The 17,671-nt window shown below is 39.7% G+C and overlaps 1 protein-coding gene across 2 annotated transcripts in view; it reads left to right on the forward strand.

Annotated features, from left to right (window-relative positions):
- gas6 (growth arrest specific 6) overlaps positions 1-17,671 on the forward strand; it is a 62,177-nt gene that overhangs the window by 30,055 nt on the left and 14,451 nt on the right. For both annotated transcript variants that reach the window (XM_008107035.3, XM_003218753.4), the window contains exons 5-9: positions 8,890-9,012; positions 9,650-9,772; positions 12,797-12,922; positions 14,261-14,382; positions 16,958-17,076. In XM_008107035.3, coding sequence (XP_008105242.1) covers positions 8,890-9,012; positions 9,650-9,772; positions 12,797-12,922; positions 14,261-14,382; positions 16,958-17,076 — 613 coding nt within the window. The remainder of the gene's footprint in view (positions 1-8,889; positions 9,013-9,649; positions 9,773-12,796; positions 12,923-14,260; positions 14,383-16,957; positions 17,077-17,671) is intronic.

The raw sequence follows: 17,671 nt of genomic DNA on the forward strand, positions 1-17,671 counted from the left end.
CTGGCACTAGGCCATTGCCTACCACTTCTTCTACACTGGAGTAAAAGGAGTCCACTTAATGGGCAATATTAAATCCTCCAATTTTGATGCCTGTAGTGGTGATGATGGGGAAGGGTGACATTGAAAGTGGGACTAAATCGCAATAAAATGCAAATATTCCCCACATTAAATAGCATGGGAAGCACTGCTCTACTCCACCCTTTCCATCCTATATTCACATTGCCAAAGGCAACCTATTCATTTGGAGATGATGTGGGAACTGAAACAAAAACCTTGCATCTTATATCAGGGAAATAAGTTCTGAAGAGCTAATTTTGACATTGTAAGAATACTACAACTGGGATTGCTCATTTGCTTGTGCTTTTTTTTTTTTTGCCAGAACTCCTAAAACGGATGTATGTTATGATTCATGTCTTAAAATGAATCCTTGGAGGCCAGCAGGATGATCATTAGTTGAGATGAAGAGTGTTGGTTCCTTGCTACATTTATGACATAGAGGAAAGGGCAAAAGTCACATAACATGCCCCAGCTTTCTTTTTTTTAAATTTGGAATCTCAATTTTGCACTGTTAGTAAAGCATAATCATGCACTGTTTTCCCATGCATAAAACACATTACAACACAGCATTATTCAAGTAAGTGCTGGTTTTAGCAAGATAGAAAGAATAGCTTAATTTGGCTTACCATGATTGCAACAGAGATATTTTGTTGCATTGACTGTTTTAAACATGACAGTGTGGGGTTTTTTTCTTTGTGTCAGGAGCGACTTGCTTCTGGTGTGAGAGAATGGGCTGTCTGCAAGGATGTTGCCCAGGGCACACCTGGATGGTTTTTTAAAATGTTTTTACCATCCTTGTGGGAGGCTTCTCTCATATCCCCGCATGGAGCTGGAGCTGATAGAGGGAGCTCATCTGCCCACTCCCCGGGTTGGATTCAAACTGGCAATCTTCAGGTCAGCAACCCAAATCATCAGTCCTGCTGGCACAAGGGTTTAACCCACTGTGCCACCAGGGGTTCCTTTTTATGACAGTGTGGTGATTTCAAATGACTGAAACACCAAGGTAGCATTAGGGAAATAAGTGAATGTGAAACATTTATTTGTTGTGTGATGTAACTGTTTGTAAGTCTGTCTCCATCTAGGTAACATAAATATTGTGTTGAATTGTGATGCATGCTTCTGGGTACAATGTTGTCTTTCAAGGGGGGGGGGGAGATGCTAATTTTTCTCATTACAGAATCACTGAAGAAACTATTATTAAGCGTAGCTCACATCTAATGGGTGGCGCCTGTGATGTGTGGAACTCTTCGTCATTATACAATGTGGGAATTTATAATATAACATTGAAGAGTTATATGAAGAAAACAATTCCTCTTTGAACTTTAGCACTGTTGCATGTAGATAGTACCATTTGACTATATTATGAGGTTGTAGTAAGCTACTGTCAGACTCCACACATACACACTAGGCATGAGTGATCCATGGAAAAAATGGTTCAATACTCGTCTCTAAAGTAGGGGCTGCCGGTGCTTCGTTTTTGAAACTACTGTATTTCCGATTTTCCCCCTCAAAAATGTCAGATATTTCCGAAAATTCATAATGCTCGAAATTGGTTCGTTAATTGCGGACGCGCATGCACAATCGCAAAAGACTAGTGTGCGGGGGGGGGGGGGCTTTAAGGGGCTCTACCACCCTCATTTTTGAAGCAATCCTGATGAAATTTTGTAGTGGTAGAACACATTCATCCCTGGTAGTTCACGAAATTTCACAAGGTTTCCCTTCTCCTGTGCTTTTTGGTGATTTTTTTTCCAGCTTTTAAAAGACACATTTTTTTATTAATGTAAGAAAACTGTCTCCAATTTGAAAGAGTTATTCCTTTTTCCATCAATTTCTCATCACTTTGAAAGTCCATGTTGTACTTTTGAAACCTTTTTTTGGGGGGGGTCCAAAACTCCATGGATTTTTTGGGCACCGGTGGACACGCTGTGATGCCGCAATGCGCAATGCACAGACCATACCATGCACGCTGTGCAGCCTCTGTGCACGTGTAGAGTTCTCAGTGAGAACCCCTGGGTGCAATGCCCACTTTCTTACATGTGACCGCCAGCCCCAAAGGCAGTGAAAAAACTACCATGTTAGCTTGCACCAGCAACCATTAAGGAAGGAGGCTATACCACCTCAGTGATTGTGTGTGTGGAGTAGTACTGTGTAGCTTGTGCCGTCGTGCATTGTGCGAGCTAAAGTCTTTTTAACTAGGAGAAATATATATTTCTTTTTAAATTTTGAAAGAATAACAACTAGAAATTTACACTTTTCGCAATGGGCGCTCAGGATTGCCTAGCCTACTGCCTTGCCAAATGGAAAATCAGGAAGAAAGGCATAAATGGTGGCTGAGCACAAATAGGAATGGAGATCAGAAAAATATATATAAATTAAATTAAATTTAGAAAATTATTTTAAATAAAAGAAACACCTTGGTACAGACGCTTCTCTCAATATGTACTTAAAAGTGGCCAGCCAGAAGCCAAGCGGAGAGGCACAAAAGGGAACCTCACAGCTGGATGTAGTTCTGAGAAATATATATTTTTATTTCTTTTTATTAAGGAAAACCCCCTCCAAGAATCTCTTTTCTCAACATCCATGCTGCAAAGCTAGCTGCCAGCAGCACGACAGCCAGCCACAGGTGTCCTTTCTTGCAAAAAATCACCTAACGCAACCCAGTCCTGCTTCTTCCTTCTCCCCGTTGCCTTTCAGCAGGGACAAAATGCAAAAAACCACAGCCAGCCAGCCAGCCCAACACGGAGTCCTTGCTTCTACTTAAGAAATACACTTCAAACCCCTAAAAGCCGCTTCTCCCTTGCTTCTCAGTTTCCCTTCTTTCAGCTTCCCACTGCTAGCCAGATAGAGCAAATACAACAACCCACAGACAACAACCAGCATCCACCCACCCTTGCGCGCTCCCACCGAACCGCAAATGCTATGAGGCGGCCCAAACTGGGCTTTTTCTAGAAGACTAATGTGTGGGAACTCAGAGGACGTTAGCCCCCACCCTTGCGTCCATCATGCATTCCTGTGATTGGTCGGGGAGCCGAGGCCATGTTTGGCTGTGCTGCGCTCCCAAACATGTTCGATTGCATTAACAAATAATTTTTAAAAAACAATTAAAAATATTTTTTAAAATTCTTTTGGGGAAAAAATTACGATCAAATTTAAGAAACATAATGAGAGTAGGGCTATAATGCTTCAAATTACCAAGCTTGATGGGTCGTGATAGCCTGTGTCAGATACCGGATCAAAAAGTGGGATATATCCGATTTTAATCTGATTTAAGATTTTTTACAATTTTTTGGCCATGCCTAATACACACAAACCCTGCCACCATGGCAATTTGAGGAATACCTGGTGGACTACATAGTAGAAATGTTGTCACTACTCTTTATGAGTATATAGCAGGATTATTGAAAGTCATTCTAAGCATAGTTCACCTGCAATTTGAGTGTAACAGCTTTTGGAATTTACATGTTCAAGAGAGGATTTAAAATCAGAAGCATTCATTTAAAAATAAGGAGTGAAAAAAAAAACCAATGCCAAGTAATTTTTTTCCATTCAAGAAGAATCTGAAATAATCTTTGTCGTTTTACTATTGTCAAATGACCAGCTGCAATAAAGTCCAGGATTGATTGATTCTTTCCTGTGAAGTAGCTGCCAGAGCTTTCCTTCTAGTAAGAAAATGCCAAACACAATGTGAAAAGTAACCAGGATAACCCTGTCTGCTGACAAACAAATTACTGGTCTAGTACCCATTTGGGTTTCTGTTTCTGTTGCTTTCTGCTGAGGAGGCTATGTGATTTCTAGGAAATGCAAGAGCACTTTGAAATCGTTTGGATATAACTGCAAGCCAGGGTTACAACGATACAGGCTGCTTGGTCCCATTTGCACATAGCAGTTAGTGAACTAACCGTGGGCATTCTGTAAGACCAAACTTTGGATTTTTGTGACACAGGATTGTTCCATAACAAAAATAGGGAAACTTCCACTTAGACCCCAGAGACAAAAGATTTTTTAAAAGAAAGAAATGGCCTTAAAAGACTGTAAGAGCTTTTTTGCCACTCTGCTACAACTTTTAGACTCAGGGAAAATATTTTTTTCTATCAGAAAGTGACCCAGACATTGTTTTGTTTAGCTTCTGCTTGAAGGAAGAACTAAATAGGAATGATTGAGCAGCATGTTCTTTGGAATTTTGGTTTATCTTGTGTAAATGCAGTCATGAACATTGTGGTAGAGTCTGAATAAAAATCTAGCATGGTCTTTTCTTCTAGGCAGGGATCAGGTCTAGTTAAAGTAAGTGCTGTGATCTAATAATGCAAGGCTTATTCTTAGCCATTGGGAATAATGATTTAGCTATGCTTAAAGGCTCAAGATTTTTCATGTGGAGCTAAAAACTGCATAAACCAAAAAAAATGGAAATGTATTTTGCTTTTTCATTTCAACTTGGTTGCTCTTCTCCTATACTTTTTGCACCCTCTCTTGTATATAATTTTTCACAAGGTTGGCTTTTACTTTGGTACTGCATTTAGTGTTCTCTTCTTCAAGGGTATCTTACTATTATATGCCAACAAGTGTGGGACCAGTGTCCTTTGTATTTTTGCCTTTCAATGAGTTTTCTTTTGTGATTACTGGTCTTGTAGCAGATATTATCAAAATGTAGGATTTTAGTGTTTCAGGATGTAACTATTGAAGATGTCTTATTCCTCCTCCCGCAGAAGATTGTCAAATGCTGTTCTTTAAGAATTAAGATTTTTTTTTTACCGTTTCCACAACTGAACATTATGTTACAGTTCAAGATAAGCTTTTATTTTCAAGGGATGGAGTATGAAATCTTTGTTGTTCAGGCCTAGGCATAAATTGACCTCCTAGTTCAGACAGAACTCAATCACAAATGTAACTGTTGCAAACTGGTACAAAACAGATGATAATAATAGTAGTACTAATAATAATAATAATAATAATGTCCTAGACACTTGGGAAGTGTTCGACTTGTGATTTTGTGATATGAAATCCAGCATATCTATCTTGTTTGCTGTGTCATAATAAAATAATACTAATAATAATAAACAGTGTCAAAATTATGATCTGTCAATTGCAAAAGGCCACCATACTGGGATCTGCACGCATCATCCGAAAATACATCACACAGTCCTAAACGCTTGGGAAGTGTTCGAATTGTGATTTTGTGATACGAAATCCAACATATAGATCTCATTTGCTGTGTCATACTATGTCTTTGTGTCAATAATAATACTTTATTTATATTCTGCCCCCCCCCCCCCCCCCCAGGGGACTCAGGGCGGATCACAGTACACATACACAGGAAACATTCAATGCCGTTTGGACAGGATAGAACAAAACAGATAGAAAGGAAGTATGTTGTCTCAAAGTCCAGTTTCGATGCTTTGGAGGTTGAATTCGGATTCAGTCATGGGGGTGCTGTTGTTCCATTCTTTATGACAAAGAACCATCAAGACTTTCTCCTTTCACCTTCCTTTTGGTATTTGCATTTCTGGTCTTGTTCTTTATGGTGTCGTAAAATACCTTCCCCGCTAGTTAGTGGTAGCTAATTTCTCTTACAGCTCTAAGCTGTTTCAAACTGCTTAGGTAAATAGTTGACCTGGGCTTGATGGTCTGTTGAGCGCTCACCCCGACCGGGCTTTGAACTGGCCACCTTTTCGTTGGTAGATCTTATTACTGCTGGTGATTTACTAGCTGTGCTAAAGCCCAGACCAGATGTCAAAATCCTCGATAAGAGGCATGTCCACTCATGTTGACAGGGATAGTGGTATTTGTAGGCCACTTTCCATATAACAACTAATTTGGGAAGGCTATAATGTAATTCATAAGAATGAATAAACTACCAGCAATCATAATCCTTGGGTAGACCATTCTTTGTTCATTCTTGTGCTTTAAAAATTCAGATTTTTTTTTGTATGTGCACAATATTATATGATGTCATCTTCTTTTGTATCTACTTTTTGGTAGCGGTGGGAGGGGGAATACTTACCACCACCATTTGAGAATAATCATTACACCTACACATTTTGGTTGACCATGCAGCTTGACAACCATGAATGTGACAATTGTGTAGTTAATTTGTGAGTCTACTTTTCAACCGTGGTAATTCCTGCACAATTGTCTTTTCCTTTCTTTGAACTAATAAACCAAAGGCAAGAGCTTGATTCTGCTTTGTGGTTTGAGGCTAGTGGCATGGAGGAGGAAGGGGCAGTATACAGAGTTACTAGAGGAATTGTTTGGTAGGTGAAATATCTAGGAATGGGAGATGCTGATAAAGATAAGTTCAGTGTCATTTGGAAGATAGCATCTCTGGTAATGGGTATGATGCTGTATGCTTGTGTGTGTAGGCACATACATCTCTGTGTAACCTGGAGATGTGCTTTTGTGGTGTTCATTTGGTTTAGACATGCAGGCATTTGGAAATGCTGCTATGCTTAGTATGAAATCTGTATAAATTAACTGGGCTTTTTACAGTTTTATAAAAGGTTATGTGCTCAGTGTCATGCACGTCCTGTTTAACCCTGTCTTTCATTTACTCATTTAATAAGTTATTTAACTGTCAAGTATAGGTGAAAAATCCAATCCTTGTGGCACCTTCAGACCTAAAATACTAACACTGGGTCTCCATATGTTCAAGTTTAACTTTCACAAGTTTGATAATTCACAGATTTGATAGGTTCTCTCTAGGAATTTCTAGGTCACCTAGCATTTCTATGGTTAATTGTCACTGGAGACGGTGTAGCATCATGCAATTGTGGTGTGTAGTCCTGTAGCATTGCAAATCACTATGTTCATTATTCATTACTTATCACAGGTCATCTGAATTTGCTGGTTTCTCCTTTACTAACCATTTTCATCCTTATCCCACAAGCAAGTGGATTGTCCTCCCTCCCCCCTTTTTTTTTAAAGGGTCTTAGTTTGACATTGCAAGGGATCGAACTCTCACGGTATCAAGATTTGCATTAAAAAGGATAAAAAAAGCAGAAGACCTTGTTATTAAAAGCAAAGAAAATAGCCATTACAGAAGTAACAATATTTCTTCGTTTAATTTTTTAACAAATACTGAAAAGGATTGGGTGGCTGCATTATGGCAGAGTACTGGGGACTGACTCCTAGTTAGGAGACTGCTCACAGGACAGCTCATTTGGCCATGTCATAGATTCAATCCAATGCAAGTGATTCTGACAGCTCTTACCCACATGTTTTTGTACTTTTGAAATGGAATATCCTGGTTCTTGAGTCCAGAAGTTCTCAGACCATCTTCTCTCTGCTCCTTTTTTTGGACTGTTTATGACGTTTGACTATCAAATCATGATGGGCGCAGATAGGAAATGGGCTCCATCACTTCTCGTTGCCTCAGTGGCTTAGAAGTGTTTTAAAATCTGGGGGGGGGGGGGGGGAATAAGGTCTTTGATGTTGACCATAGAGTCAATCTGGAGATCCTAGAGATTAATAGGTAAGTTTTCTCACAGATTAAAAAAACCAATATTTGTGATGACTCATGGGCCTTGTAGTCCTGTTCCTAGTACTATTGTGACAGACGAAGAGGAAAACATGGGATTTTTGCCGGTTCAGCCAGAGCCGGAGTATCCTCACCTGCAGGATGTTGATGTTTGTCCTCAAGAATTCAGCCAAACAGGCCTTGGGCAGAACTCCCCCCCCCCCATTTCCCAGAAAAGAATCTTATTCCCGGGAAAGGTGAAACAGAGAGGCTCATCGGAGGAGTTTATGCATTGCTGCCAGAAATCAAGCTGATTAGGTTTGCTTCCCTTGGGAAATTCTAAGGAGTCACACATCTGGACAGAGTTGGGTTTCGCTTCTCGTTCTCTAGGGAAAGAGTTCTGTTGGCGGGAAAACGAGACCCAATATAGGTGCCTGGCGCCAGGGATACTTTGCGGAGTCAATTGTTCAGCTTGAGGAGAGAGATCGTGTGTGGACTTCGTAATCCAGTTCCTTGTTTCCCGGATCAAGTTTCCAGCCTTGTCTTGTCTCACGGACTTCCTTGGACTCTGTTCATGTTTCATGTTTACCTCGTCTTCTAGTCACGGATCCAGCCAAGAACCAAGTTTATTTTCCAGCCTTGTTGTCTAGCTATATTGGACTTAAAAGACTCTGTTGTTTTCCCCACACTATTGCTTGGCAAAGTGTGTGTTTCGGTCAAGTGGATTAAAACTTTGGACTCTAATATCTTATATTGGACAATACATTTCTGGACTATATTTGACCTCATCTGAAAGGTCTGCTTCTGAACTATATTCTTCACTTGTTTTTATTGACTTTATATATTTCTTTAATAAAGATATTAGATAGATTCTGGCCTCTGTGTAAGGTTATTGGTGCTCTGCAGCCTGGGTCCTGACAGTATTCTTCCATTTTGTGGTGGTCCTGTCCCCTAACCCCCATGAAAGTGAACACGGTACACTACTTCCTTATTTTTATGTTCTGCTTCTCAACACAAACACACAGAATTTCTGGTGAGAACGTGCTATATTTTCTGTTGTAAATATACCCAGATATTTAGCTTTTGTCTGCAAAAAAGTAGTTCACTTTTGCAAAGCATATTTTCTCAGAATTGTGATTTCAAAATCAGAATGAGGATGACAAATTGAGAAATATTTTCCATAACATGTATTTTTTCCATTCAAAGGAAGTGTTCCCGTGGACAGAGGTTCCGGATACTAGTTTGCCAAATGTGTACTTTCTCTGTAACTGGACAAATAGCTGACAAAGCTTCATAGGTTGGCACTGCAATGCCAACCTTTTCTTTTTTGACTATATGGTAATAGAAGGATAATTGTTTTCTATAATCTGTGACCCCTCCAGATTTGCCAAACCAATGTTCACCTAGTCCTTGCCATGGAGATGGCACTGTGTCATGTGAAGACCTAAAAGGTGGATACCTCTGCAAATGCAAACCTGGCTGGCATGGAGACAGATGTGAAAAAGGTTAGTCTGGTTTTGTGCTTTTCATGGTTCCTTCTTCCTGAAAATGAGATGCAAAAAGGTTTAACTCAGCAGTAGAGTATGTTCCTTGTATACAAAGGTCACAAGTTAATTCTGTGGTATCTCCAGATAGGGCTCGGAAAATACTGCTATCTGAAGGGTCATTGCCAGTCATTGTAAAGGCAATACTGAGGAAGATGTATCAGTATCCAAGTTTGTGATAGACATGGTGCAACAGGAAGAACAAGAGTCCATGCTGGAAAAGATCTGACTTGTACATTGCTTATTGCTTTGTCTTATTTAAAAACACTTCTTGAGGAAAATGGATTGGGAGAGGCTTAGCAATAATTTATTGGCTGACCTGTAATACGTGTAATAATGGTTTGCTCATAAGATCTTCATGAAGTGCTTATTTTTCATCTAAGATGCATGCCCATACTTTCTACATTTTCTCCTGTAATATAATACCAAATTGAGGGTGAAAGCAGACTTAGTAAATTAGTATGTATATTTTGAATTCATGACATGTAATTTGAATTCTGTGATCAATGAAAGAGAAAGAAGGACCAGGAGAGGATACTTTCTTCTTCATATGATATGATTTTGAATACACAAATAGTTTTTTTAAATCTATTTTCAGATATTAATGAATGTTCAACCCAGAATGGTGGCTGTAAACACATTTGCTACAACAAGCTAGGCAGCTATCGTTGCTCTTGCTACAATGGATATGCACTAAAAAGTGACAATAAATCTTGTGAAGGTAAGGCATGAAACAATCTACAGGATTGCTGGATAATATTTGACTCTGCATGAACAAAAACAGCGTTTTGACCATCATATCTGGCTTCTCTCCCTCTGTTCTATACTGCATATGATGATTCCCTTTCTAATCTAAGACAAACGGTATAGTTTTCTGGTTTGGACAAAATGACAAATGAACACTTATGTCAAACCAAGCAGGAGGCAGGGAATTCCCACAGCCTTGTGCAAGAGTGAGACAGAAGGATCAGATATACTGCCAGAAGCACCCCGAAGAACTGGGCTCCCTTTGTTCACTAGGGATAATAATCCACAGATCTTTCTGTGTAGTTTCCATGCATATCCACAGGCTTATTGGACAAATGCCATTGGAACGAAGGAAAGTGGCATATCAATTCTATATAAAATTACTTCCACTATTATAAATGGGTTGCCATGCTATTCTGCAAGATTAGTAAATGAATCTTGCACACACTGTCAAAAATTGATCCATGGCATATCAAACAACAACTTTATTCATCTTGAAGATGCCATAAGACACTCTGCTTTCATTATTAACACTGCATGCTAATACTAATGCTTCTTATTTCCTTACCACTATGGTTTAAGATTTCAGTATGAAAAGCCAGAAATGCATGCCCAGGCATGTCTGTAGTGACACCACAACCATCCAGCACCATAGCAAAGTGGTGATTCATGAAAGGTTTCTGCATTGGATTGTGCCAAATTGCCTGGCCAGCCAGCCCTCTCTGAAACTGCAAAGCAGGACCTGGCACAGTGAGATGTAATTCATTTGTTTTTAGTCTTGCTGTAGTGGGTTGTATTAGGGCATAACCTACAGTAAGAATTGGAAACTTGTGGGTCTTTGTGGTCATTCTTGTATTGGTAAGAACCAGGGCCATAGCCAGAAAAAAAAATCGGGAGGGGTTTTGAAAATTTCGGAGGGGGGGGTTGAACCCCTAGCACCGCCGTCCCCCCGTCCCCCCCCCCCCCCCCACTACAGGCCTGGAAGAATCTGTATTAAGAATAAATGCTGAAGAAATATCCTAGTGACAAGGTGATGGTAGCCCAATAATTGAAACATTGACATTTCTTTCCTGTTAATGGCTTCAGTGTTTATACTTTTAAAAAAAGAATATGTTGCAAACAGCAATAATTGTTTCTTCTGTATACTGAAACACTTCTCTCCCCATGATAATATTGCTGAATTAAAAGGCAAAGAGAACACAAAGGCAAGTCAGCAAAGGAATATTTTCCAATCTAACATTTACCTACTGCAAATAGCTTCTTGGAAATCTGGTAACATAAATGAAGAAGCTTCAACCTAGGATTTGAACTGCAGTTTTGGAAAGCCTTGGAATCTACATTCTAGCACTGGGTAGGGCTAAGGCAGGACCGAAGCAAAGCTTTATCACATACTTCAAGGCATGCAGTGTACAGCTGAATAGTATGTTGTGAGGGCAAAGGCCCAGTGTGAAAGCTTCTTGGGTGGCCATTAGATTTGGTTCTCAAAAATTGAATTCACTTTAATATTAATGCTGTTCCTAGGCTTCAGTCCAGTGATTTTTTGTTTACACATTTCAACTGAACCCAGACTGGACATCTTTTATTGTAATTATTACGTCCTACAGGCCAAAGAGTGGGAATTTGATTTCTTCACGGTGTCCAGTCAGTGGTATTTGATTGGGGACAAATCTGTGGTGGATGTTTCTAGATCCTCGGGAACTAGTTGAAGCAGAAAACTTTTGTAATAGCCTCTGTATTTGGATGGAAGGCTTTTAAAGGTATAGGTATTTATCTGTTTGATTTATATCTAGATATTTTTGCAAAGAGATCCCATTTTATTCTAATAATTTGGCAAGGTAAATCGGAGAAGGAGTAATAATTGTTCCACAGAAGGCCTATGTCTGAGATAGGATGTGTACTTCTGATCTTTCTACTGAAAGAATCATTCTGTGGGCAGGATTATTTCTTTCAGCAGAACCAGGAAAAAGACCATTATTTTTCACCCATATAGGCCCCATAGACAAAATAACCTTCTTATACACAGATTCACCTATCCATGTTCCAAAAAAAATACTGCCATCACCGTCCCAAAAGTGTTTGCAGACCTCTAGATCCTCCAGTTTCATCCCAAGTGTAGTCAAAACATGGGTTTCAATATTTTCCAGGGTTTCAGGTATCAATGGGAGGGTCTTGCAATGTATTCTTCACTAATATGCTTGTTTTATGCATCTTGTTTTAAATGGATTGACATTGTATTTTATGATGTACTGGGCTTCATCCCCATGTGAGCCACCCCGAGTCCCTTCGGGGAGATGGGGCGGGATACAAGAATAAAGTATTATTATCAATAATAATAATCTCATATTCTCAAAATGTTCTCTAAGAAGCTTGGAAACTACACGTCCAGGTATATCATTCCATTGTAAAACTATAAATATATAAGCTTCCTCTCATGCTGCATTGAAAAATCATGTAATCTTTTTATTTATTTATTTATTTATTTTGTATCAAAGCATTGCATAAATTAGTATAAAATTGATTTAAAAAAATAGAAGGAACACAAGTGGCTAAATATTTTTGACCAAAAATGGGCAACAGCGATCGCATTGTCTGTAGCCTGAAACAATTCTTCCTCTGTACATGAGGCAGGACACTACGGACATGCATACAGATGCGGACTTGTCTGCTCTGCGCCACAGTCACACAAGGTAGAGGATTCTTTTTATTAAAAAGTTATATTCCCCTCCCCGCACGCTTACATTTAGAAAGAAATGTTTCTGCTTTTAACACCCTTGTTGTTTTTGTCCCAACGTGCCTTGTGACTTACAGGATGTCAACCATCTAATTTGGGGAAAGCTGAAGTCATTTCCTGCTTTTATTATTTAATTGTAATTGTAACAATGGAATAAGAATTGACTGCGAACCTAGATGCAATTTGGGAGAGACAAATGCTAAAGCAATATTGATGTTCTGACTGATGTTTGCTAAGAGCTGTCTTTTGCTTCCCCACCTTCCCCAGATATAGATGAATGCACGGTATCAGCAGACATCTGTGGAGAAGCTCAGTGTAAAAATTTGATAAGCTCTTATATGTGTGTTTGTGATGCTGGCTACAAGTATGACGATGTAAGAAAGGTTTGCCAAGGTTAGTTGATGGATTTATTTTTGTAAGTACAGTATAATTCTAATACTTGATATATTTTATGGTCTTAAAGAGGCTCTGCTCATTTCCTAGTTATTTAATCTTCTAGAGGGCAACTTGTTTTTGAATAGTGGCCAGCTATTTTAAAAATAATGGTAAACCTAAAATTCTTGGTGGATCAGATCATTTGATTAAGGATGGTGCTTCCTTCCTACAGTGGCCAACCAGACGCCTGCAGGACAGAGCTTGAAGTGGGGTAGGGTTGGACTATAACTCCCAGATTCCCTTAGGCCATGCATCTATTGTAAGAAAGTTTTAACGATTTGAAGTTCTGATTCAGGTGAAGGATACCTTTGAACCTGAATGCTACATATAGTTACCATGAACAGCATATAAAATTAGTTGGAGACATAAAATTACCGTTAGCAATTTATCTTCATGACTACAACTTAGGGAGTTATGCACTGTAAAAATTTGCCATAACTTTAACCATCATGGCTCAAGGGCATGGAATCAGGAGAGTGGTAGTTTTACAAAGTCTTTTCTCTTCCAAAGAGTGCTGTTGCCTCACCAAACTACAAATTCCAAGATTGCATTTCATTCAGCCATATCAGTTCAAGTGGTATCAAACTGCATTCATTCTACAGGATATATGAGTTCTTATTCTAAGCAGATAGATTGTTATGTAATCATACTTGCAAAAAAGAAGAAGGAGGAGGAGGAGGAGGAGGAGGAGGAGGAGGAGGAGGCAGCGGCGGCGGAGGAGGAGGGGGAGGAGGAGGAGGAGGTTGTTTTATAACCAACAAGGTTTCAGCTTAGAAATTAGCAGGGCAATTAATATGATCACTTTGAGAGCTATTGTGAATTAATGCAGGAATGGGAAGGCCCTGTGCTAAGACAGGGGAAAAGGCTGCAACAGATGGCTGGATTGAGGTGCCATGAAATGGCAGCAAATTCTTAGTTTGACCTGTTCATTTTTGTTGTATAATATGAACGCTGTTCCTGTGGAAATATTACAGAGTTTCACCTATCTGCTTTTGATAAAATACAGTCCCCAAGTTACAAACATCTGACTTGCAAACAACATATTGTTAAAAATGGGGGTAAGACAACAGGAAATGAGATAAATTTATCTCTTGGGAGGGAAATTCACTCCTTAGGAGTGCTGCCCATAGATGGTTTCTTATATATATACTAACAGGACTGAATTATTGTTGTAAGATATAGAGTTGATGTTTGCAAGATGTTTGATATTACAAGAAACACAAATAATTGTTTACAATGCTTGTAGGGTGAATATAAGGACCTGTGTTTTCTTTATCCCCTTTTGGTGGCATATAGATGTGGATGAATGTGAACAGAACTTCTGTGAGCAGACATGTGTCAATACACCAGGAAGCTATAACTGCCACTGCAATGGAAGAGGTGGAATTAAACTTTCCAGTGACATGAACACATGTGAGGTAGTGTTTTTTAAACTTTTCATCCTGAGAAGCTGAACTGTGGGATCTGTACATCCAAACCTTTGACTCTGAAATCTGTCTTTTCCTTATCATTTGACTCTGACTCCAACACTAACTGTTTCATAAATGTGGAATGCATATTAGCAGTAATGGTAATAAAAATACTGTAGTAAATAGGCATTTCATCATCACCAGACTACTAGATTTATAGGACATAAAATATATTCATGTGATTAAAATTTCTGAAATAGAAAACTTACTTAAATTCTTATGAAAGTAGATATTCAACAAATTAGGCATTTAATATTCCACACACTTTATATTATATTAGTTGTCTATATTAATACTAATTTTGAAGCCAGAGTTGGGGTTGTACATTTCTACCAACTTTGACTTTATCCAGAATTCTTATCTACAGCTCTGTTGAGCAAAATACAAGAATGTTGTCTCATAAATTTGAATCAGCTCTCTGCAAAGAGCAATAGTTTGGCTGAGTTTCTATTCCTAAGCCTAATTGATAGACATGGGCCCGAAATTTGTCTGTTCTGTTTGATTTGTATTTCCGTTTCATACTGTCCATTTGGATGGCACAAAACGGGAAGCCCCCTCCTGAAACAAAAAAACCTCAATACGAAAGTCAGGCAGGAGCGGGTACCAGCTCCAAGCCTACTTTTCGGATCGACACAGGCCAAAAGTGCTGGGTTTCAGGCAACCCGGAGCTTTGGGCCTATGAGTACACACGTAGGGCCTGCAGCCGAGCACCGAGTAAGGAGTGCAGCAAAGTAAGGGTCTGCAGCAAACCCTGCGAGGCCCAGACACATAGGGTCAAAGCCTGCACCCATAGGCCCAAAGCACCCAGGCCTATGAATGCAGGCTTTGGGCCTACGCACCCAGGCCTCGCAGACTCTGCAGCCAAGTGCCAAGTAAGGAGCGCTCCTTACTCAGCACTCAGCTGCAGAGTCTGCGAGGCCCAAAGCCTGCACCCGTAGGTCCAGGCACTTTGGGCCTACGGGTGAAGCCCCCCCCCCCCCCCCCCCAATAATGGGCCGGGGAAAAAACGGATCTTTCGGCACTGAAGACAGAAGAACAAATATCTGCCCTCACAATTTTGGGAGGTGCAATCGAAACAGATCGGGGAACTCACCGAAAGCCGGAACACGAAACGGGTCAAGATTTGCCCCGAATGTACATTACTACTAATTGATTTTAAAATCGTTCTTAAAAATTACAGCTATACAAATAAAGTGTGCATGCAGAGGATAGGAGAAGTGTTTCTTCATGACTTCCCTTTCCAGGATCATATTAAGAAATATTTATTGACTAATTTCTACAGAAAAACAAATTTCTGGTAGGAAGGCCTAGAGCTTAGAAAAGTTATGTTTTGGACCACAGCTTCTAATATAATAATATAATAATAATAATTTCTAGCCATGTTGATGGGGGGATTCTGAAAGTTATAGGTAAAGGTTTTCCCCTGACGTTAAGTCCAGTCATGTCTAACTCTGGGGTGTGGTGCTCATCTCCATTTCTAAGCCGAAGAGCCGGCGCTGTCCGTAGACACCTCCAAGGTCATGTGGCCGGGATGATTGCATGGAGCGCCGTTACCTTCCTGCCGGAGCGGTACCTATTGATCTACTCACATTGCTATGTTTTTGAACTGCTAGGTTAACAGGAGCTAGAGCTAACAGCGGCCGCTCACGCCGCTCCCGGGGTTTGAACCTGGGACCTTTCGGTCTGCAGCTCAGTGCTTTAACGCACTTTGCCACCAGGGCTCCTCTGAAAGCTATAGTCCAGAAAAATAACTTAGTTGGCTTTAGCAGTAAATGAGCCTCTGCTTTTAATAAAGTCAGGGAGTTGTTTTGTCTAATTCAGTATTGTCTCATTTGTTGGGCAGCAGTTCCACAGGTTCTCAGATGCTTTCACATCCCCTTCTAACTGATGCTTTTCATCAGAAATGCCAGGAATTGAAACTAAGGCCTTCTGTATGAGGAGCATATGCTCTGTCACTGAGCTACATCACAACATGCCTGGTTCTTGTTCAGCTGTGCCTACTCAGCTATTTCTGTGCCAGTCTAAGAATGGAAACAGATGACTTCTAAACATGCAGTAGCCAATGAAATATTTTGTGCAGCATTACTGGTAGAGAGATGGTTGTGTCCAGCATGCTATAATGCACATTTGTTGGACTTCAGCTGCCACAGTATCCCAAAAGCACAGCCAATGGTGAGGTATTATGACAGTTTTTGTCCAAAACATCTTAAAAGACGATGGTTCTGCATACTTGCTGCAAAACCTGGTTATCTCCACTGTCCAGCATGTTGTAACGCACATATGTTGGACTTCAGCTGCCACAATCCCCCAAAAGCACAGCCGACGGTGAGGTATTATAACAGCACCTTAAAGGGCGATGGTTCTGTATACCTGCTGCAAAACCAGTTTTAGTGTATATATAGGCTCTTTCTTTAGATAGATGAAGTACTACTGAATTGTTGTTTGAAGATAAAAATAAATAATTATTTTGGCTGTTTGCATGTATTTAAACGTGGCATGTTTGTGTATTTGGTCCACCCCGCAGGATATTTTGCCTTGTGTATCCTTTGCTGATGCAAAAAGTATTAAATCTCTCTATCTTGGAAGAATGTTCAGTGCCATACCTGTTTTCAGGCTACGTTTTAAGCGGAAACAGCCCACACGGTGAGAATCCATTTTTAATGAAAAGAGAACAGAATCCTTCTTTTCCCTAAATGCATGATAAAGTGAAATGAAATATCTTCCTATGACAATAACACTGCTTCACTATTTAGATTGGGTTTTAGAGGAATATCTGTGGCTGGAAACATATAAAATGCTTAGCAGGAGTGGGTTTTGTCTACTCTACTGAGTCTCTCAGCCTTTGTTCCTTTATTCTGCTTGAACTAAATGCTGATATAAAGCATGGGAGGAAAAGGGAAATAGCAAACTGTCTAGTTTTGGTTTGGGACCCCATCCCCAAATGGTCACATGATTTCTTATATTTTAGTCATGGGTAAAAAATATTAAAAATGGGCGGGACATTCAACACTCAATCATGACACTGTCCTAAGAAATCAGGGAAAATTCCTCTGTCGTGATTAAAATTACAAAGGAACTTTTTCCTGTGAAGGAAAAAGAGAATTCCTTCACTATGAAAATCACACTTCTTAATATTCAGCTCAGTGAAGAAAAGGATGAAGATATTCTATGGCACTTGGAAGCATTCGGCAATATAATCGCAGAGTAGATATATTAACCGTTTTTAAAGGTACTGGTG

The sequence above is a fragment of the Anolis carolinensis genome, chromosome 3 (assembly GCF_035594765.1).
Source record: "Anolis carolinensis isolate JA03-04 chromosome 3, rAnoCar3.1.pri, whole genome shotgun sequence".
In the NCBI taxonomy this organism is placed as follows: domain Eukaryota; kingdom Metazoa; phylum Chordata; class Lepidosauria; order Squamata; family Dactyloidae; genus Anolis; species Anolis carolinensis.